Source organism: Crinia signifera, chromosome 2, assembly GCF_055691185.1.
Source record: "Crinia signifera chromosome 2, ASM5569118v1, whole genome shotgun sequence".
In the NCBI taxonomy this organism is placed as follows: Eukaryota; Metazoa; Chordata; class Amphibia; order Anura; family Myobatrachidae; genus Crinia; species Crinia signifera.
The window spans coordinates 257,868,925-257,892,651 of NC_139218.1; the positions used below are offsets into that span (position 1 = coordinate 257,868,925).

At 41.0% G+C, this 23,727-nt stretch overlaps 1 protein-coding gene across 13 annotated transcripts in view; it reads left to right on the forward strand.

The window, feature by feature from the left end:
• DMD (dystrophin) overlaps nucleotides 1-23,727 on the forward strand; it is a 1,973,025-nt gene that overhangs the window by 1,909,983 nt on the left and 39,315 nt on the right. For all 13 annotated transcript variants that reach the window (XM_083174338.1, XM_083174337.1, XM_083174342.1 and 10 more), the window contains 4 exons: nucleotides 9,328-9,494; nucleotides 13,409-13,520; nucleotides 18,098-18,234; nucleotides 21,148-21,186. In XM_083174338.1, the coding sequence (XP_083030464.1) occupies nucleotides 9,328-9,494; nucleotides 13,409-13,520; nucleotides 18,098-18,234; nucleotides 21,148-21,186 (455 nt within the window). The remainder of the gene's footprint in view (nucleotides 1-9,327; nucleotides 9,495-13,408; nucleotides 13,521-18,097; nucleotides 18,235-21,147; nucleotides 21,187-23,727) is intronic.

Sequence of the window (23,727 nt, forward strand, 5' to 3'; positions counted from 1 at the left end):
GTAACCAAAGTGAATAGACTCTGCATGATAGACGGGATACCGAGAGACAGACTACAGTCTGCTCCGGATCTCGTCCCATAGCAGCAGCATAGCGGGTGATTAGACCCCAGTTTAACAACTGTTACTACAGCCGGTGACTGAGCAGCATTTAACTGCCATTTGACATATCACTGACAAGATAAAAAGTCAGAATTACTGACACATCGACACACTGTGTGTCAACAAATAATTGTCACAAACTTCAGAGAACGCATATGTCTCCACCAGTGCCTACATGTATTAAACAGACAACAAATTTGTGAATTCATGCACTTACCTGAAACCTCTACTTATAAAAATTAAAAAATGTGTTTTTTTTATTTCGCTCCTTTTAGAAATACGAATTAAAAGCTAAATTTTATTTAATCTTTTTCCTCTGGTGCGCCACACAGAGACATTCTTCTCTCTGTCCACCGTCTTTCTGCCTGTGTGGGTGGCCTCTCTGTCTGCGGCGGTGCGCCGTGTTGCTATGGTGACGCACCCCGATTGTTGTGGGTGGTGGTCATGGCAACCGTGATGTGGCAGGCGCGCGTCAATGACGATGGTTCGGGCCGCCCGGCGGAAAGCGTGCCTGTGCGTGAACGGGGATATAAGGTGAGTGTTTGTCCTATGTTGCTTATGCCTGATGACGATTATTAAAATCGAAATGTTGCAGTAGTTCCTGCTCCAATTGTCTTTCCTCCAGAAACCGTGTGCTGCTGCAGCTGCTTGGATGCAGTGTGTGTGTGTGTGTGTGTGTGTGTGTGTGTGTGTGTGTATATATATATATATATATATATATATATAGGTATATATCTATCTATATCCCTCTGTGGCACTTTATGCCAGTTTCACAGTTTGCTCTTAAATACATAGGGGGGTATACAGCAGTGACGTGCAGTCAGGGGAGGCAGTGCCTCACCTGTCATAACTGATTAAAAAATGCAAAGATGATATTTCGGTACTTATGTAATATCTGGGCTCCCGTTTTTCTTATGAGACCGCTTCGGGCACGGTGGCTCGCTGCGCTCGCCACACTATATAAAATCAACTCCATGCGTAGTTGGATAGTAGGGGTATGAAAAAATGGGGTGCATTTAACATGGGAGCCCAGATAATACATAAGTACCGATATTTCTAACATACTGTAATTTAAATATGTTATTTGATATTTTTTTTTATTATCTATGAGATGGGACACTGTGGGGATGCGGGGCGGCAGCGGAAGCTGTGCCTCCCGCTGACCATTGAAAACTGTCGGGCAGGGCTAACCCGCAGGGAGAAAAGAGTCTGAAAAGCCCATTGAAAATGTATGCTGAAGCGGCATCTACTCCTCTGCCTCAGTGACATGGACGTACGCCCCTGTCACGGAGACAGATGTGATAGGACAGTGAAGCAGGCTGTCAATCACTGACAGCCTGTATCCGCTGCCCCTGAGCTGCGCAGTGTCAGTGTCTGCAGGGACCTGGTCAGCAGCATCACAATGTAAGTGTTTAGTTAGCACTTCACTTACACATGCTATATACACATTTATTATATAAAAAATGATTCCTGATCCCCTCCCAAGTACCCACACACTCATTTTTATCCATATTGTCCCCAACACTCACACGCCAGGCAGAGTGGTGTGGGCAGTGGCTTGGCGGGTGGCAGGAGTAGCGGTCATCTGCTGTAGCGGGCATTGGCAGAAAGTACCGCTATTGCCGATGCCTGCTATGTCCGCGGACAGCTGCGGTAGCGGGCATTGGCAGAAAGAACCGCTATTGCCGATGCCTGCTATGTCTGCGGGCAGCTGCGGTAGCAGGCATCGGTGCCGGCAGGGGCTGCAGTCAGTGGTCATAATCGGCAGTCTGGTAGTGGCGGCTGGCGGGGATTTAATTTGCGCACAAGTCAGCGGGACTTGGCTGCCCACAGTCAGGTAGCGGGAGTTTGGCGCCAAACTCCCACCTCCAGCTGCCCATGGTCCCTGATGGGTCAGATGCAGGGGGGAGCTTTCAGTTTGCTTCCCTGCATGTGATGTGGGGAATGGCCAAGACAGGGAGGACAATGCTGGATGCTGCACCCACTGATATATAGATAGTAATTAGTTATCATTGCAGTAAAAGTACCAGCATTATTAGTCAGTTTCTGGGACTTGTAGTGCAAAGTTAACACTAATTACTTTTTATATATCAACAACTATTGGGGCTAGTCAGACATAGACACGGCAGCGGGACTACCCTGCCGTGCAATTTTTAAATTTAAAGATGGCCACCGCGAGCCAATCAGAGTGTGGCATGTCTTCGCTCCGCCCATTCAAACAGATTTTTAAGAGCCAGTGAGCCAAAAGCCGTGCTGTACACAGTAGCTAACAATGACAGGATTGTGTATATTCACGCGGGACGGTCCAGCCACTGGGTTGCAGGCGGATGTCACCACTGGAAAGGACGGCTGCCGGGCTGTGGCCATCCCGACCATTGTAAACTTCTGTGTACGGCATGGCTTTTTGGCCGTAAGTGCCTCACCAGTCACTGACCTCACCGCACGTCACTGGTATACAGTGCTCTGCCGCTATTCCAGATGGGGGAAATAGCGGCGGGTCCCTATTCGATGATGTCTTCACTGACTGCATTGAAGATAAATCTTGGCAGTACGAGCGCGACTTTAGAAGCTGTCGGGCCCGTTCTGCCGATAACGGCCATGGATTGTTTCGATCCCGGCCGCAGATCGACAATCCACTGCATTTACGCGGACATGCCCATTTTTTGCTGATCGGCAGGCAGGACATCCTGCCTGCTGATTAGCTGTCAGGCAAAATGTAAACGGGCCTATATCACAGCTGTCGGGAGGGTCCGACAGTCGGGATTGCATACCCCTCATAGACAGATATATAGAACGCCATGTCTGAGAACCACAAACCCTATTGGCCAAATGTAATAGCCTCTGAGTTTAGCGGAAGTCAGCTAAACTTTGAGGATTCTTGTTTATAGGGGCAGTCCTTTACAAGGCATGGTTTTGCCTTGTAAGTGATTGTCCCTTTTAAAAAAAACTTTAGAGTTTGTCCAGCATCCCACACTGCCACCGAACTCTGAGGCTATTCTATTTGGCTGCATGCATTTGTGTGCTGCCTCTGATATGTAGTCACAGTAAAAAAAAAAGTGGTTATGGTTATGCTAAAGAATGAATGTTATTGTGCATGTCTGATGCAGCATTTCAATTTTTTTATTACCAGTTGTTTATATAGCGCATTCCACAGCACTTTACAGAGAATATTTAAACATTTACATATATCCTTGCACCGTTGGAGCTTACAATATGTTTCCTACCACATGTAATTTTTTTTGTTGGGAGACCATTAATTAGTAATTAATTACTACCAGCATATATATATGTTTGGATTGTGGGAGGTAAGCGGGAGTACCTGTAGGAAAAATATACAAACCCCACACCGCCTGGGCCATGGTGCGAATGCCAGATGCTAAACAAATTGTCTGTGTTCACATTTTACAGTGTTTATGCTAAAAAGAATTAACCTCCCCTTTCAGTTTTACAAGTGAATGGATCACTGCCAAACAATGAATTAAATCTAATCAATAGGTCATACTGATTATATGAAAAGCAAATGGATATTATTATATTGCTATATCCCCTCTAGATTTTAAACTCATGTGACTCATCTTTACCTCTTGCATCTATTGCTCCTAATGTCTCTTCCATGAAACCAATTACGCATACGAAGGCTTTCAGAGATACTCAAATCTGTGCCGCTGCTTAATCGGTTTTAAAAACGTCAGTGCCTGCCTGGAGAATTTGCAGAGTGAGTGGAGCTTAAGCCACTTTACTGGACAAACCACATATTGCTTCAGCTTGTCTAATTCTGCCTTCTCTGACTTGGTTCTTTAAATGTTTGCTAAACATGGAAAGTTGATTGTGCTGGAGTGCAATGGGGTAAGTATATATCTGGGGATATATATATATATATATAGTGTCACCAGGAGGAGGAGGAGGGCCCACAGCATTTGTAGAATGACAGAAGTGCTGTTTTCCTACACATAAAAAAATTTCCTATTTCCTACAAAATTTTACTTTATTTTCTTGCCCATTTTTACTTGCATATACTGCTAATTTATATACTTAAATAGGATAACTCCTGAAAACACTAGTTTTCGACCTGATGGTGTCCCATTCTCATTGTCAGCATTATGAATGGTGAAAAATACATCCTGAACCCAAATGCTTCTGGGCTTGTAGTCTAATTAAAATGAAGCACATTAAATAGTAAGCTATGGTCTGTAAAGCAATGTCAGACATACAAATTTAATTTTGGGTTACGTTCCCCGTGATGAGGGAATCACTCATCAGTGCAATGCCATCTGCTGCTGCTAGTTGACTCATTCAAACCTTCATGAAGAGAACATTCCAGCTGATTCAGCGGATATGCATAAGTGTTCTAGAGGCAGATAAATTCCACTTTCTCCCATGTGTGAGTTTATTATGTTGCATTACTGTATGTGTAGGAAACTGTAAAACTCTTGGGATGTAGAGGAGGGAACTATAAGGTGGGAATTCAATGAGGCATTGGTTCACACCCAGAGCTATTAAATGAATCTGGATTTTCCCCACACGGTAAACCATTTTGTAATGTGCGCCAAATCATTGATTCTGTGCAAAGTGCTTGAATGTATGGTGTTTCCGTATACGTTAATATGCAGTCTGAAAGTTCATGCAGAACTTGCAAATCCCCCCCGAGTTACTGCGCATGTGTATGCAATAATATTCCAGCATGCTTTGGTGCATGTGAGGAGTCCACGTACTGGTGATGCCACTCGTTATGAAATTGTTTAGTTTCATTTCAGCTGAATATTTTGAAGTATTTTTTTTATTATAGACAGTACAATACAAAGGGAGATTACGGGTGAAATGTAATATTACCAAATCTCTCACTTTCTGATTCTCTCACCCCATTACATTTCACCCTACATATCAAAAGCAGTAAAGTGTGAAGAATAAATGAGAGCAGAATATTAATGCAAAGTATTTATTTTTTTCAAGTGTTCTATACAAAATGTGTTTTTTAGATTGGTCAATAAGTATCGGCACTGAATCTCTAAATAGCAGATGTGCCATCTCACCCTCATATGGGTAACTCCCAGAGTCAATGGAGAGGCCCTTCCAACAGAGCTCTGCGGTGCACTGCAGCTGCATTGTTAATTGGCTCTATTAATGTTAACACATGCAATAGGGGATCGGATGGCTCAGTCTGGAACTGCTCAGCCTGTGCTGCAACAAGCAATAGTTCACCTGCCACTGCTGGCCTATGAGATGAGATCCACTGGTGAACACTAGAGCAGTGTTTTTCAACCAGAGTGCCTTGAGCTGTTCTCAAGTGTGCCCCCACATCTAGAGATGCCCAAACCCATTTACAGCCACCACCAGTTCAAATGTTATTTACTGGTCTCTTCTTTTCATGTAAAGGGCCAATGTATTATATTTGTTAACTGTGGGGATCAGTGTGATTGTTTTTAATGTGGGGGCAATAGGTTTGTTTTTTTCCTGTGGTGGCCAATGTGTTTTGCCCTGTGGGGATCTTAGGGTGTGCCTTGGCAATTTTAAATGATTATTTAGTGTGCCACAAGGTAAAAAGGTTGAAAATCACTGCACTAGAGCCTTACAATGCACCGAGGGCTTTGGTCCCTGTGAACAGACTAAGGCCTATCTATAGAATGCTGTAAGTCGTGTGTTTTATTTATTTATTTTTTTTTGGGGGGGGGGGGGGTACCAAACTCTAACTTGCCTCCAAGTAACTGATGAACTTCTGCCTCTGCTCCTACATACGGCATCTCACTGACATTTTTTTATCAAATACTCCTGGTTGACTAAATGGAACAGTACGATGTAAGGGAACGATCAAAGCAATGATTTTTTTATGTGCATTCTATCTAAGAAGTCTATTTATAAAGATAAATCGTGAAAACCGGAATGCAGCCTCCCTTTATTCTCCTTTTGGGAATATAGGACAATCCGGAACATGCTGATTGCAGTATTGTATAGTGCAGATGAATGAAAAAAAGCTCCTGTTTGTTTGTTTGGCATATTGTGTGGTCCCCTGACAGATCATGTTAGCCCTTGGAGAACAGTAATGCTTTCTGCTCAACCCCCACTCTTTGCAAAGCAGCACTGTAAATGTCATCAAAACAGCTCTACCTCTGCTTCCATTTCACTCGGGGTTTATGTGCCCTGTTTGTATGGCAGAACAAACGAATGTGACCGGTTTTCAAAAGCAAATACAGGCTGCAGAGTTTTCAGCTAGGTGTTTGCCCGCAGGGAAATGAAAAGTTGAAAGTGAACCTCTGCTCTGTGTAAGAAACAATTACTTTAAGGTTAGCAGTCTGCAATGGCACTTCCCACTTTACAGCTTTTTCCTTCTATAGTCTGCATTGGCAACTGATATACCCTAGCAGATTTGCTGTCTTATTTAATTTCCATGGGAACTTACAGCATATAAAAATATATAGAATTGTATGCACAAACAGAGGACCTTATTCCTGTCCGTTCGCATGGGGACCGATTGTTTTTTCGCATGCATGCGCATTTCTGTGCTTGTGCATATGCAAGGTGTGCGCACCCAACATAGCAGATGGGGGCGCCGGGAAGCCCCATTACCGTATAGGAATGCCCAAAACCACGTCCATGGTAGTTCCCATGGACAACTTCCTAAATGTTTTAAATAGAACAATGTAGTTTAACTAGTCCTTTTGGGCTACAGACATGTTTACAGCAAATTTTTAATTCCTACCAGCTGGTGGTGATTTTTTTTTTTCCAGTAATAAGATCTATACTGCCTATTGTGGGATTTAGAGGTCACCTAATAGATGTAACAGCAACTGAGCGAATGATCAAATTTAAAAGCCATCTTGTATTTTATCGTTAACCAGGTTTTTACCATACAACATTAAATCGTCAAACAATTCCTGGCCCGACGATACACTTTAACAGCACTAATCTCTATCTAGCCCATCTATTTGACTGTCGAAGCTCCACAGATATTTTGGTTCAGCCGTCTACCTTTTATGACAATTAACAAATTAACATTGATTATAGGCTACAAAATAAATCAGATATATAGTTATAGCGAATTGCTGCTCTCTGTGCGCCGTTTTTCTGTCTTCCTAATTTATGCTGATTACCACAAGGCAGCCTGATGCTTTTAAATGCTCATTCTAATTCTGGTTGTAACATGCAGTGCACTATTCAATACAAAATGCATCTTTTCCCATTAAAAAAATGCATATTAATCAGCAGCTCCATTAATGTAGTGGAATATTGATTTTTGAGGAATCCTTTAGTCTCTGTAGATAAATATCCCCCTAATGACTGGTTCACCGTTTCTGGAAATGTATATACAGACCTATTTTGTATATTATGATAATTTATCTTCTGTTCACATATTCTGGAATAATATGCTTAATTTGCATTAATTTGGAAGGCCAAAATGGTCTGTTAAAGAAAAAAGAAAAAACTAATTTGTTTTATCATGAAAATGTCATTATACTGTATCGTATGGAAAAAAAACAGGACATACCGTATATACTCGAGTATAAGTCGACCTGAATATAAGTCGAGGCACCTAATTTTACAACAAAAAAACTGGGAAAACTTATTGACTCAAGCGGGACCCTCACTCGAGTATAAGCCGAGGGGGGCTTTTTCAGCATAAAAAATGTTCTGAAAAAGTAGGCTTATACTCGAGTATATATGGTAAGTGATAACTGAGAACACATAGAATGTAGATTTTATATATTTGTAGCGGAGTTGGGTTGCAGGAGGAAATACATAATTATGGTAAAAATGTGTGTACGCATTTAACTTACATCCGTGCATTTCCATAATATTTGTAGCACGTGTAGAATTCAGCCTCACAATAGTGCAGAGATGAGATTTGCCAGTGTAATTATTCTTGTCAGTCCATACCCCACTGATGCATACCATCTAAATTATCTACAGTACCACACAAACACTCTAGGGATAATGTCAGCAGCCATTTAACCTGAGATTATGGCAGAAAACATGAAGACTATACAAATTGCACACTGGTAAGAATAGAACTCATGACCCCATTCTGAGAGAGTAATGTAACCACTTTGCCCACCTGCTTCTTTCTGACTTACAATGACTTAACCGTGTTATTAGTAAATGCTAAACTCGCCTTACCATATTTATACGCAATGAAATTACATGTCCGATACACAAGGTTTTATTATACACACTAGTGACAAGTGTGTCTGTGACAATGATGTGTGTTTGCATGTGGATACCATAAGAATACGTGGGGCTGTGGTTTCGCAGCTCCAATTAACACATGTCGTCATTACTGTTTCAGATGGAGGATATGCCAGGTATGAATGTTTTCTTTAAAAACTCCCACCATCCGAGGCAGCCCCAAAGTGTGGTAAGCGCATGCATTATGCGTCCTCCCGACCTGTTCATACCCCTACTATCCACGTTGGCGTGGAATTGGTTTTATAAAGTGTTTTGAGCCGAAGCGGAGCGAACACAGTGTGCCCCACGAGGGAACGCGGAATACATGTGAAGTAATCTGCGTCCCCTCGCGGGGGGGGCTGCACTCACCAGGCTTTGGGCTAGTTTTCAATGTCCCCTGCGCTTGCCACACTTTTGGGCTCACTGCGCTCACCACACTTCAGATTATCAACTCCAACATGGATAGTGGGGGTATGAACAGGTCAGGAGGACTCGTAAAGCGTGCGTTCGCCACGCTTCGGGCTGATGGGGATAGTGGGGGTTTGAAATGGAGGCATTTGCCAGAATTTGACATGGAGCACTGGCAAATGCTTCTATATTCATAATTCTGTATCCACAGAGCAGCACATAGTGCCTTTCTACCCCTTCCCTGTGTATATATATATATACATATATATATACCCCTTTCCTGTGTGTGTGTGTGTGTGTGTGTGTGTGTGTGTGTGTGTGTGTGTGTATATATATGTGTATATATATATATATATATTATATATAAATATATATTTTTGCGATGGAGCAAAAAAAAAAAATCAGTGAAGTTAAAACACTGCTTTGTTTTACATTGAAATTTATTAAAAGTAATGATGTGCACACAACTGTTAAATAGGATGCTAGATGTATTCTGGGAGTTCCATGACTCGTATGAAAGCACTCAGCTTGCAGCCTACAGTATCTGATGAAAATAGTACTGTAGCGCCTTTTTGAATGTTTTATTTTGCTCAATGCAATTTTTACCTGTTGAGATAGCTTTAATTATTTATTTTCAGCATATCTTGTATTTGTAACCAACAGGCCAACAATAAGCCAGAAATTGAAGCAGCTTTGTTTCTGGATTGGATGAGGTTGGAACCACAGTCGATGGTTTGGCTCCCGGTGCTTCACAGAGTTGCTGCTGCTGAAACTGCCAAACACCAAGCCAAGTGTAATATCTGTAAGGAATGTCCAATAATCGGTTTTAGGTAAGCTTAACCTCTCTCAATGTCTCATGTCTTGCCTGGTAAAAAATATTATTTCCTTTTGAAGAATCCAAAGTTTTTTTATTTACTTTTTTTGTAGCATTTATGATCCATTATTATAGCTAGATCATTTTTATTGCAGCTGATTTTTCTTTTTCTTTTTTTATAATTCATGCTTCCATGCATACCTCACCTAAGCCTCCTTGCTAATGGGGCTGGTGTATGCAGCACATCAATTATCTCTAGGGCTGTGCACATTTTACATTGGTCCATATTTTAAAGAACTAAACTTTAACTTCTCCTATTAAAGACAAGAAAAGCAAGCCACAAAATCATTGTCAAATTATTCTATAGTCAATCACCATTTAATCATGGAAGGTCAAGACCCAGAAGGCAACCAGCCCAGGGCCAATAAGACAGCAACCAGCCAAGAAAGAGGCATTCTAATTTCAGCTCTGTATAAAGGATGCTGAGGGCCAACAGGCAGCTTTCAGCCACAGGCATGCTTGTTAAATGGCAAGGCATCACTGAAATGTATTGCTGTGTCACCAATTCTGTGCTGTTTGAAAGAAGGGAGGACAAAGTTTTAAGCAACTGCTTGCCGCTGGGACCGTACACTTACTACGCTAGGCAGCCATTGGGCTACGCTGACAACGTATCTTAGGCTGCCGCCGTGAAACTACACAAGTAAGGCAGCCGTTGGGCTACGCTGTTCTATGCTGACTACGTAGATTCAAACGTAGCTTAGGCTGCCACTGTGAAACTACACAAGTACCGAAAAATCAAAGCAAAGTTCAGTTATATTCCTACAAGATGGCAATGTTCTGTAAGAAGCTGGTACAGTTAATTTAGAAATTTTATTTGTATCTAAAAGCTCTTTTGACTTGGTGGAAATTTTCTTAAAAATAAAGCAATTCTGAGTAGTCTATTTTAATAAGTATTATGAAGCAGTGTTGTGCTTACTATTGTATGAATAGTTAATTTACAGATAGATAAAAGCTCAGAAGGGCACTATGTTCTTTGTTAAGGTTTTAGGGGTTATGCAATGTGCTGCCGCTATTTCCGCCGTAGGAAATATCGGCGGCTCCCTATGCAATGCTGTCTTTAGCGACAGCATTGATGAGGGATCACGGCAGAACGGGCCCGACTTTAGAAGCTGTCGGGCCCGTTCTGTCGATAACGGCCATGGATTGTCACGATCCCGGCCCCAGATCGACAATCCACGGCCGTTTTTGTGGCCACGCCCCCTTTGCGCCAAGCGGTACGGGGCACATTGAATCCTGTCTGTTGTTCTTTAGTTCTTCAGTTGTTTATGTGCTATAGAAGTATCTAATAAGAAATAAAAGTTGGTTGCTCCTGTCCTGAGCTGTGCTAACTCAATTATCAATTGTGCATCTGCTGCTTTACATTTTATCCAACTGTCATGGTCAATAATTCTCAATTGTAATTATTACTTATAATAATTAATAATTTTAATATGATAATAATGTAAACATTGGGAAAATAAAATACTAAAAGCTTCTTGCAAACTTAGTATTCTGCTCTATGGTTTATAAAGTTTTCTGTAGAACTCATACAAAATACATTATTCCAATAGACTGTGAAATCATTATTACCTCTGAGAGAAAATGGCAGCTCCCACAGTATCTCACAAAAAAAAAATCTCTGTAAGCACCTCTACGGTGGTAAAATACTAAATAGAATTGTTCTCCACAGAGAAGTATGAAATGCTTCATAAAATAGATAAGCTGGAAAGGGCTTTTCAGCAACAGGTACTGAACATTACTAGGTGATGTACAATGAATTTTTGCATGCAGAGTTAAGTTTTAGGGACAAGTGTTTATACTAGCAGTGATTGAAAGCTGAATGAGATACGTTTAAGTAGACATGCAAATAGGTTTTCACAGGAAGGCTTGTCTTCCCAGTGTTTTCTGAAAACATGGGATATAAAAAGTGTGCTGCTTTTAATGTCCAAAATCTACCCCTACCCCCTGTGCCATTTTAATTCACAACCAATGAATTCAAAAGAAGTTAAGAGTTTTAGTTTACTAGAAAGATGCTGAAATGCAGAGGTTGTTACACCAGTATTTCCTAAACTATGTCCTTTTGAAGCCATCTAATGCTCCTGGTTTTACAGATATTCATGTCTGAGCTCAGGTGAGTTAATATATACCCCTGCACAAGCTTGATTGATAAAACCAGGACTCTAATGTAGGGTAAACACCAGAACGATTTGAACTCAAAACACACAATTTAGATACAATCTTGGCCGATTGTATGTATTGGTCATGTCTTGGGACATTTCTGATCCGATTCCGATGCGAGGCCCACGGGTGGTTTGATTGTTTCACAGATCTTACCTGCAGCAGGTAGGATCGGGAAACGACCATTTAGCTGGGTACAGGTCGAGATTGGATCTGCTTACGACCTGCATCGTTCTGGTGTGTACCAGGCATTATGCCTAGTACACACCAGAACGATGCAGGTTGTGAGCAGATCCTAAGATGATATGATCAGCTCACAATCTGTTGGAGCACGCGATCTGCTCACAACCTGCACATGATCTGAATCGATCCAATCTCGACCTGTACCCAGTTGAATGCCCGTTTCCAGATCCTACCTGAAACGACCCACAGGGCCGCGCATAGGATCAGAATCAGAAATGTCCCAAAACATGCCCAGGTCAAGATTGTATATAAATTGGGTGTTTTGAGGCCAAATCGTTCTGGTGTGTACCCTACATAAAGAGGCTTTGGAGACATTCAAGGGGGGTATTAAAGCAGAAAAATCTGGATAACATTTATTAACCACGGGGGCCGGGGGGGGGGGGGTAACAATTTTTCCATTGTTAAATTGGCTATCCAATTTGGAATCCAGTAACAAAAATGAAAAAATAAATAAAAATCTTGTCTGAAAAACACAGTTTACATTGAAAAAGCACATATAAACAGAGGCACACACCAGCTTATGTTAATGTTATGTTATTTTAATGCTTGCAGAATAGCTTACCGCTAGACAATTACCCCCGGTTAATGGGGGTAATTGAATACCAGCCAAAGTTGTAATATGATCATACATATATTGGAGGCAGCATATTTAAGCACTGAGCTTATATACTGTAGTATAAAATGCTAATGGTTATTTATGCAGGTATGTGTTTTTGTAGGGGACCTTCCATTCCTGGAATAGTATGGCACATCTCATCATGCTTCCTTCTAGCACCTCCTAGTGTCTACAGAGAAAGCGTGCTTTGAGGATAACCTTAATCACACCATGTAGGGCTGAGACTAGAAACTTTCCAAATAGATTAAATCAAAATGTTCAATCAGAATATAGGTGTTCTCTACTAGTCTTCTAAGTTTCTCTATTTCATAATTGGCACATATTCCTCTAATTTTACTCTTCTGTGCAGGTGTTTTAGAATAAAAGGGATGCAGTCATTTGGTCTACAGCATGATGGTCGACATGGTTTTAGGTCGATATGTCATTAGTTCGACAGTGTCTAGGTCGACAGTCAAAAGGTCGACATGGGGTTTTTCACTGTATTTTGAGACGACATGTGTCGACAGGCGGTACTTCATGCCCTACCATCCACTAGGGCGTGGTGGGAGAATAAAATAGTGTGCCAAGCGAGGCACCGCGAGCGGATGCAGTGCACTTTAAACTGTGTCCATGTCGACTGTTGACATTCAGGTAAAAAAACAGTGAAAAACCCCATGTCGACCTACACATTGTCGAACTAATGAACTGTCGACCTTTTCCCATGTCGACCTAATGACTGTCGACCATCATGCTGTAGACCAAATTATCCCAACCCGAACAAAATATGAATTTCTGCTTCTCATTTCTGGACAATAAATGACTGTGCTACACCTTACTGAGCATGTTTTTGACAGTGTGTTTATTTTCTGCTTTAGGTACAGAAGTTTAAAGCACTTTAACTATGACATCTGCCAAAGCTGCTTCTTTTCTGGCCGCGTTGCAAAAGGTCACAAAATGCACTATCCGATGGTGGAATATTGCACTCCTGTAAGTCTAAATATGAGAAGTGTTTTTCTGATATACAGCGTGCTTTTAAAGGCCATATATTACTTAATAGTTTGAATGAGTGGACTTTGTGCGAACAGCCAATGCATTGTTTTGTGTATGTAGATTAGCTGAACTGTATAGTGCAGGGGTGGCCAACCGGTCAGAGGTAAAGAGCCGAAAAATATCGATGTCAAGCCAAAGAGCCAACATCATAAGGGGCGTGATCGGGGGAGTGGTCAGGGGCATGGTCATATGACACAAGGGGAGTGGCCACATGACAAAACTTTATGCCCCCCACAGTGCCAAACATCATATGCCCCCCACAGTGCCAAACATCATATGCCCCCCACAGTGCCAAACATCATATGCCCTCCAGCACAGGTGTTGCCCACAGTGCAACACCTATGCTGGAGGGCCCAGCTTCCTAACTAAAGGGCACACCTAGAGGGCCAGGAGGGCCCAACAAACAAATGAGCCACGGGCCAAGAGGGCCCGACTAATGCGCCCACAGGCCGGAAGGGCCTGAATGTGCTTACGGGCCTAGTGCCCGACACCCGGTGGTCTAGGGTGGATGGGGGGTAGGAGGCCAAATGCCCCTACCTGGTGTTGGGAGAGGCCGCTGGGGAGAGCTTCGTCAGCTCTTTTGCTTCCCACCCCCGCTGACCTCTCCAGGAGCCATCTTCTTGCAGAAGGTGCCGGAGATCTTCTGTCTTGATCCCGGCCTCTTCTGGCCTCTTCAGCGGCGCCGGAACTCTTCTCCCCGCCGCCGTCTTCTGCACCGTCCTCCGGCGGGTTCTCGCGTCTTCAGGAGCGCTCCTGCGCTCCGCCAGCGTGGAGACGACTTTTCGCCCTCCTGCTGGCGTCTGATGTCAGACGCCGGGGGCGGGGTGGAAACGGCGCGGCAAGCGCTGATTGGCTCGCCGCGGCCGTTTCCTATTGGTCGCCGATGCTGCGTTTTGAATTGCCAGCCGAATTGGCGCCAAATTCGAAACCCCGCTTCGCCGATGGGACGGGAGCCGCACATTACAGCGTGGTGAGCCGCATGCGGCTCGCGAGCCACGGGTTGGCCACCGCTGGTATAGTGAATCAAAAAGAAGAAAATGGTTGTCTTTATGAACTCTCTCTCTGAAAATGAAGGAACATAGTTTTTTTTGGTCTGTTTCAATAAATATTTAAACCTTAACTTGAATACATTAATTTGAGGTGAGTGATTCAAATGACTTCTAATTTATTTATACAGTATATACCAGTGCTAGATGAAGGTCCTCATGGGTCGGGAGCTGAATTACATGAAGGGCCTATTGTGTACTTTCAATGAGTCGGAGGCTTTCCAAAGTCTTTGTCTCTGGGCAGTAAGGTTGGTCCCACTGTCGGGTCCATCAGGATGCTGGCGCTTTGCGGTTCCATGAGGCTCCTAATGACAGGAGCATTGCAGAAACCTCTCCTCGGGGGCAGCAAGCCTGCAGAGTTCTGCCCCCTATGTCCTATGTGCAGCTAGGCTGCTGCACTCTGACCAATATGTGCACAAGCAAGGGAGGCCCAGGAATTGGTTTTCCAAGATTCTCAAAGTCTCAGGGCCCATTACAAGTATCCACTTTGACCCTCGTTGACACTGGGCCCACCCCCTTATTTGAAAACTGGGCCATATTACTCTCCTACTAATAAATGTAAAACAAATATCCCCCGTCTGACACATCTCACATATACACTAACAGCACACATTCATTCACACTCCTCCCCACGTAATCCCAGACACTTGTCATACACGCTCTCTTCCACACTGACAGCACACATACACGCCCCCAACTGACAACCTTTCACAAACATAGTACCCCCATACCACTGTCACATACAGACAGCACACATACAAACCAAACACAATGACGGCAAATATACACCTCCCCCCCCCCCCCCCCCATACCTCTGTTACATACAGACCGCACACATTCCCATGCAAACACAATCACAGGACACATGCATGCACCCCCACCCCGTAACTGATAACGCCACACACCTCTGACACATACAGACAGCGCACACAAATATATACACACACTAATCCCCTTAGGTGACTTCATAGACTCACAATGGTGGATCAGCAGGCGGCAGCCTCTGTCTCGCAGCCACAGAAGCACCACAGTATATAGCAGCAGCCGTATCGCCTCTCTTCAGGGGCTGTCATGGAGGGAGCAGGCTCAGGCTGTATGGAGATCACATGTGTGCCACCATGCATGTACGCATCCCTAGCACCAGGATGCATTGTTGAGTGCTTGGCCATTCCCTGTTTTTTCTGAGCAGCTTGCGCAGCCGGGGCGTGTCATGCCCGGCTTTCTGGAAAGCAGGTGGATTTTGGCATGCGGCGTAGTGTTGCTACTGTCCGCTGTGTGGCTGTTTGGCCAGCAGGAGAAACAGCACAGGAGGGGAGGGTTGGGAAAAGGGGGTCATAGTCCGCTGCAAAAAAAAAAATGTACCCCCTGTTTACAGTAGTGGCTCTAGAGGAGCTGTGGGCCTATTTTGATGGGTGGCCTGAAACTGCACCATCCGGCCCATTGCTAATCCGTCAGTGATATATACATATGAAGCTAAAATCTAAACCATTTATTGATGTTCTACACAATCCCTGTTTGCAAGTTTAATTTTGAAGGTGGATCTTTGTTTCAGCACTGCACATGGTCCTCCAGCTGAATGCAGGATTCTGTGTGATTCACAGTATTACGCAAATTTGTTGTGTCTACTTTGTGGCTGAAAGGTCATAGCTTATATGCAACTGCTGACTATGGAGGGGTGATCATACATACAAATTCAACACATCTTTTGTACATAGCCTAGAGTGCATAGTGATAGGTATTAACTCATGAAATCAAATGTACAGGTAAGAGAGTTGTGGCCTCATAAATGCATACAACATGGCACACAGACAAATCTGTGCGTTTCTTAACATATAGGCTGCATGATTTTGGTATGAGACCCTTGGCAGTCATCAACAAATGCAGATGCAAAAAAGTGGATTTAACAGTTTTTTTTCCTATTCTATAACACCTCCTGGGCGGTACATGATGTCCAGAGCAAGGGTATATTTTGGCACCCCCCCTCCCCTACTCCTTTTTCAGTGTTATGGCAATGCCTCTTCCACACCATGCCACACACCGTAATGCCCATTACACATTATGCCTCACACTATAATGCTTATCTTGCTTTATGCCACACAATGTAATGCCTACTACATATTATACAGCACTCCGTAATGCCAATTACATACTATACCACACACAGTTATGCTGCTGACACCATTTTATGTCCAACATACAAACATGCTTCACACAATGGATGCCCCGCAGTAAGGCTTCTAATTTGGTTTCATAGAAAAAGATGCAGCATTCTGCATAGTCTCCTGGCGGTGTCAGCATTCTGGGCCCTTCTGGTAACTCCACGCAGTGGCGTCATAATAAATTGAGCCACTTGCACATAATGCATCCGCTTGTGCCACTTACACACATTATGTCTGTGAAGTGCCACTTACCTACATGCTTGTTGCTAGGGGTTACATGCTCATTGCCTGTGAGGGGGTTAACATGCTCATTGCCAGTAAGGGGGTATACATGCGCTTTGCCTGTGAGGGGGTATACATGCGCTTTGCCTGTGAGGGGGTATACATGCTCGTTGCCTGTGAGGGGGTATACATGCTCGTTGTCTGTGAGGGGGTATACATGCTCATTGTCTGGGAGGGGTGTTACATGTTCTTCACCCAGGGCTAGATGCACAGTGCATCAACACTCCCGGAATGGGTAGCACCGGGTGCACTGAACTCCACAGACAGATGCTAGGCACAAGGAGAACCTCTAACGACAGGAGAACCTCTAACATCTGTCTCTCCTCAGGTGGTGGCCATTTTTGGAGGGGTGCATGGTCTCTGGTGCCATTTCTCCCCACCAGTGTCCCGGCTCCTATCTCTCAGGACAGTGGAGGAGGGGGGCCAGCGGCATGCCTCCTCTTCTCCTTGGCTCTTGAGCTCATGCTCCTCTGGAGCCACCCTCCTTACGCCCCTTGCTGCTGCCACAATCATTAATGCAGGAAAGCTTTGTCCTTGTTCTACAGTACACGGTTTTGTGTTGGTTTTCACTAGACATGTTTTTCAACACTACTTTGAGTACAGGATATTAGAATCCTTCTGCTATCAGATACAGATCAGGTGAATAGTTACTTGACTTTTGATTGTTGGTTCCAAGCTCTTTGTTTTCCTTGATGTGTTTTGCTTCAGTAAACTACAATCCATAGCTGATTTTAGCTTTGAACTTTAGATGCAATAACAGGAACTAAGAAATGGTAAATCCCTTTGTCATAAGCCACTAAATAACAATAGGTGCCAAGTATTTTCCTGTAAAACATTTAATATCTGTGCCTACTTTCTCAAGGAGAATGCCAAGTAGAATTTGAAATCCATTGCAGGATTTGTTTCCTTTTGTCTATTACTTTTCAGCTGCTGTTTCTTTTGCCGAGCAAAGCTGCAGTTTTCGCTCTACTGTTTAATTCATGCCATTGGGTCCCTCATCCACAAAGATTTATTTGTGTGCTTTCAGACTACATCTGGAGAAGATGTTCGCGACTTTGCAAAAGTTTTGAAGAACAAATTCAGGACAAAAAGATATTTTGCTAAACACCCAAGGATGGGTTATCTACCGGTTCAGACTGTCCTAGAAGGAGACAACATGGAGACGTGAGTGCTTTCCCCTGGGCTTGCATATGTCCTATCTCGCTTTTTTCCCAGTTTTTTTGTTGTATTTATCATTTAATACATGTCATATTTTTGTGTTTTTTTATTTTGTATATACGAAGCACAAGCTGATAAGTTTCTTTTTTTATATCTGCCTAAAAATATACTAGCAACACTCCCCTAAAAAACTGTGGTCAGATCCGGGAACCCACTACAGACAGGTGTATACCAGTCACACCATGGGCATGGTGAGCGGTTAAGTTTAAAACAAAAGAAGGATAATGTTTAAGTAATGCTAATTGCACAACCAAAACCAAGCAACGCCGGGTACCTCAGCTAGTATAATATTAACACTAATCAAGTTTGGTTTAGCATTTATTTATGTTGCCGATTTTCAAATTTATTGTTCAAAGCCACAGATAAGCAACTTTACCAATATACTGGTTAGTACATTTATTTCAAAATATAAACATTTCATCTAATTCCAGTGGGACAACTATGTTTAAAATGAAAGAATGGAGGGAGGGTTGTCATGGTTTAGCTCCATAGTCTTGTGTTCTAAGCCAGAGTGCTTAGTTTACATAACTTTGACCAACAGAGAACTGTAGAAGGAAGACGAGTACATGAGTTTACATTTGTATAGAATCCAAATTTTTTTATTTTCATGAACTCACATCTTTTTTTATAGTTTATAATAGGATGTGTTGCAAATTATAGAAAAAAAAAAAATCAGTTAAGCTGCTATGACTGCACTGACACTAACCTGGTTTATGAATTTTTCAATCCACATAACTTTGGGGGGGTTATGTAAAAAAATGATAAAAATATGGGAACAACGAGATTTTGGCGAGTTTGTGCCTAAATTGGCCTTATAAATGATGACGCTTTAAATTTAGCTATCTAACATCACACTGCTTCCTGTAATCTTGGAATTTATCACTTGTCTCTGATGAGAAACAGTAGTTCTTTTAGGGGCTTTTTCAATTGTCCCCGATAGACATTCTCACTGTTTTTTTTTTTTTTTTTACCTTCCCCATGGCATTAGAAAAATAATCTTCCATAGACTTTGATGCATAAATTTCTTCTTTTTAAAACTTCATATTTATCAGGCATCAAGGGCAGCGAGAAAAAATGTTTTTTTATGCATTGAGTCAGACTTACTAAAATGCATTTAAATTAATGACCAATTCAGCATAAATCTTATAATATATGGCAGTCACAGCACTAAACTGGCAGTACAAAGATGTTAATGTGCCTTAAAAATAAATGTGTTCAATTTTATATTGCTTTAACACCCCATTTTAATAAGTGCAAAATGGCAGAGCTAAGATTTTGCACCAACATTTTAATATAATTTATGAGACAGTAGAGGATATAGAATATAAAATAGAAGAGGGTAGAGGATATGAGAGAATATAAATTAGAAGAGAGTATAGGCTATAATAGAATAAAAAAAGGGAGTAGAAGATATAATAGAATATAATTTAGAAGAGAGTAGAGTATATGATAGAATATAAATTAAAAGGGTGTAGAAGATATACAATATAATATAATACAGAAAGGAGTAGAGGATCTAATAGAATGTACATGTTGAGTATCCCTTATCCAAAATGCACGGGACCCGAAGAATTTTGGATAACTGATTTTTCCATATTTCATAATATTTTTATATTTCAATGATGTGTCTTGCATTTATGTTTTATAAACACATTAAACACATGAAATACACACACATATATCTTATTTTGTGCATGAAACAAGGTTTTAAAACATGAAGCAAAGTTTGTGTACAATCTTGGATACTGAATTTGAATGCCAAGCAATCATTTTCTTGGAGATATTTAGTGCCAGTTATATATCCTGGCATCAGTAGTGCTGGTACAGATGTCCCCAGTAGTACTTTTAGCAACAACAAAAAAATTCACTTTATGGAATGTATGGCTTTCGGAATAATTTGGATAAGGGATACTCAACCTGTAATATAGAAGAGAGTAGAAGATATAGTAGAATATAACTTAGAAGAGAATGGAATATGCCAATTTGGTTGGTCCACTATTGGTTTGTGAAGCCATTTTTTTTATTATTTTAAATGTTACAAAATAACCTGCCTTGGGAGCAGACTGGGTAGAGCTCAATTAAAGAAAAACAAATAGTGATAGTTTGGAATAAGATAAAGCATAGTCTTGTCTGGGAAAAATATTTTTGAATATATAATAGAAACATTCAATCAATGTAATTTAATCAAAAACAGCCTATGGAAAAAGTGATGTCAGTAGAATTGTTTTATCGAAGCGTATTTATTCATGGAGCTCTCAGACAAATGACAGGTGCAAATCTGCAACTGTTTGCGATCCCATCTGCCAGGAAGATAGCAGTGAACATGAATAGTTTAGGAAACCTCCTGTTGATAGCAGAGTTCCAGGAGGAGGGAGTTCTCTCCGCAATGCCATCTGTCCTGTGTTTGCACAGACTCCCAAAGTTCCTGTACAGAGAAACACAATGGGTCAGCCACACTTACTGCTGTATTCAATTTCACTTGGTAAATTTAAATATTACATATATGTTCTTAAACGTTAATTTAGTGCTTCAAAAATATTTCTTATTGGAAAATTGAGTGTTATTGGTACCACAATCAACATAAATTCTGAGGTTAATTTTAAGTTTTATACAGCAATGGTCAGTTCCTTAATGCTGAACATGGAGCCCCTTTACTGAGTTTTTGCTGTATTCAACAATTTTAATAATTATTTTCAATAATGTAGAGTTTCAGCTTGTATTTCTGGATAATTAATGTATGTGTGTCTAATTTTCTGCACTGGCTGCTTTAATTGGCATTTTATGTTGATGTCATAAGCCTCATCCCACTTTTGTGTTCTCTACTCTACTTCTCTTCACCTACTCATTTTTGTCTTTCAGTCCTGTTACTCTGATCAACTTCTGGCCAGTAGATTCTGCGTGAGTACTTTTTTTTTATTTCCGCGCTACTGCTTTTGCTTCTGCCATGTGTGCTTATTACTTTGCTTTTTTTTTTACCCATGAGTTCATCAACCACTTTTCCTTCCCCCGCAAGTCTGAAATTGGTTGAATCAAAAGTAAAAAGGCCAATTTATTTGTATGATGCAAGAGTTTCTAAGAAATGATCAGTGCACTTAGTCCAGAAAAAAGAGTTGACTTCAGCAATGTTATTATGTCAAAATTAAGACATTTTGAGCATGTACAAGTGTGTAAGTGCTTCCATAGCCTGATGGTACGTGTGGCACGGTATGTACTTTATTCTCTTCCTCAATGGAAACTTTTTTAAATAGGCTGTTTGCCTTGCCCTTTTTAATGTTTGGCACTATTAATTCACATAAAGGAAAAATTCCTTCCCTTGATATCATTTCTACGATACCTGAAGGCCCGACAAGCTGTTGAAACTTTTTACTCATACTTACTGTTTGATTGCTTTTGAAAAAATACATAGCACAAGTAACAGTGTAGCCAAAAGATTATAATATTTGACAGAAGTATAATTCTATGTGGCGCTCGATCACACATACATAACAGAATTCCCCAAAAATTAATTTATTAGACAATACAATGGCTGATATTCCTATATCTTCAGTAGACTGTTCCAAGTTGAGCTATAGACGCAATGACTTGCTATTACAGCATATTTGAACTTTCTCCTCTGCTGATAGAACACAAATTACTTTTGATCTTGTAATTCAATTTGCCAGTGGCAAGCTGTACAGTCACGTGAGCATGGGTAGTACGTATGTGCAGCATGTGTTTTAGCTGCCTCCTTGAAATACAGGTGATGTGTTAACTAAAATAATTAACAGAACACATTACAGCTGCCCATGTTTACTATTTGGAAAGATGGATTTATGACACCAGACGGCTACATTCAGTGTTCCACAAAGTGATTTTACTTTATGGTTCAAACACACCAGACCATAGAAACTTCCAGGCACAGGGAATGAAGTGTACACTGATGTCTAGGTAATAATTACTTTATTATGGTGTGCTTGATAATGAGAGCAGAAAAAGCTATACACAGAAGGAATTCCCACTACTGAAGTAATGCATGTTAGCTGTTTAAGTCTGATTGTGATAACATCACTACTGTATACATTGGCTGTGATGAGCATGGATTGCAGTTTGGAACACTCATGACTTACACCACAAACATTATGCATATTTACCGCTCTATTTCTTAGAATATGTCCATTTAATATATCTACAAAATATTTAAAAACGTTACAAATTTACAAACAAAGGTCAAGTGATAACATATATTATCAATGAAAATTTTATTTGCTAACCTAATTTTTGCACAGGTAATTACGCATTTTCTACCTTGGTTAACAGTCTGTTTGCTCTCACAATATGTGGAATGGGCTGTAGCACTTGCTGTATAAGGTTTAGTAGACCTTATGGTGATGTGACAGTACTAATGGGTTTGCGTAGTGTAGCTCATTACCGTTTGACTGAAATACTGCATTAAATTCAAATTAAAAGTAAAGATGTTTTTTTTTTTTTTAATGGTAGTGGTCACTAGTTTTTCTGTAAAAATACATACAAAATCATTTTTTATAAAACTTTTTAGCATTTCTAATACTGACTTGTGGGTGGCTTCCAACCTCGTGGATATTTTTCTTATGATTTAATATTTTAGCAGAGTGTGGTCAATAATCAGGAAACCTGTGGTTGTAACTCGGACCATTGGCTTTAGGCCGTACATTGACAATTTACCATTAGTATTTATTTTAAAAGTAGTTTTAAGTCTGTGACCTTTCAATTATTCTCTTGTTGTTGTGAAGAAATAGTCATTGGATTTTACGTTAACGAGTGACTACTGTGGATATATATATATATATATATATATATATATATATATATATATATATATATATATATATATTGTCTTGGCTTGACGTTTCAAATTGCAATGGGTTGATATACTTGGATGTTTTCTCATGGTATTTGACACACCTGCAACACCTTCTTTATATACAGAGGTGCTATAGAATATCTAGACTACTGTTCTCATTTCATTTGTACAGAATTTCCATCTGATTAATAATGTATTAATGCTAATACATGTATTATGTATATGCTTGCTTAAACCTCAAGACCCCAATGATCACACGCTGCTTGAGACTGTTGTGTATACCCTGGTTGATATCATGTACTATCTTATGCTTAAGTTGAGGCTTTTTGTCTCTCATCCATTGCTGAATGGGAGTGATACTGAATGGGAGTGATACTCCTGGGACAGGTTGAAGATATCCAAGGTGAAAAATATAGAAAGCGCAAATTAGACAAAAGGATGTTATTGGAAGATTTCTTTGTTAGACTGGAATTGGGTAGATACTGAACATTTATTTTACTATTGACACTTTTTAATTGAGAGCTTGATTATTGAAGTTTTCTATTAATTGGATTGCATCTAAAAGTTTCTGCTTACATTGTTTTACATTTATTTTGAGGTGCCTTGGTGATCACCCCTGA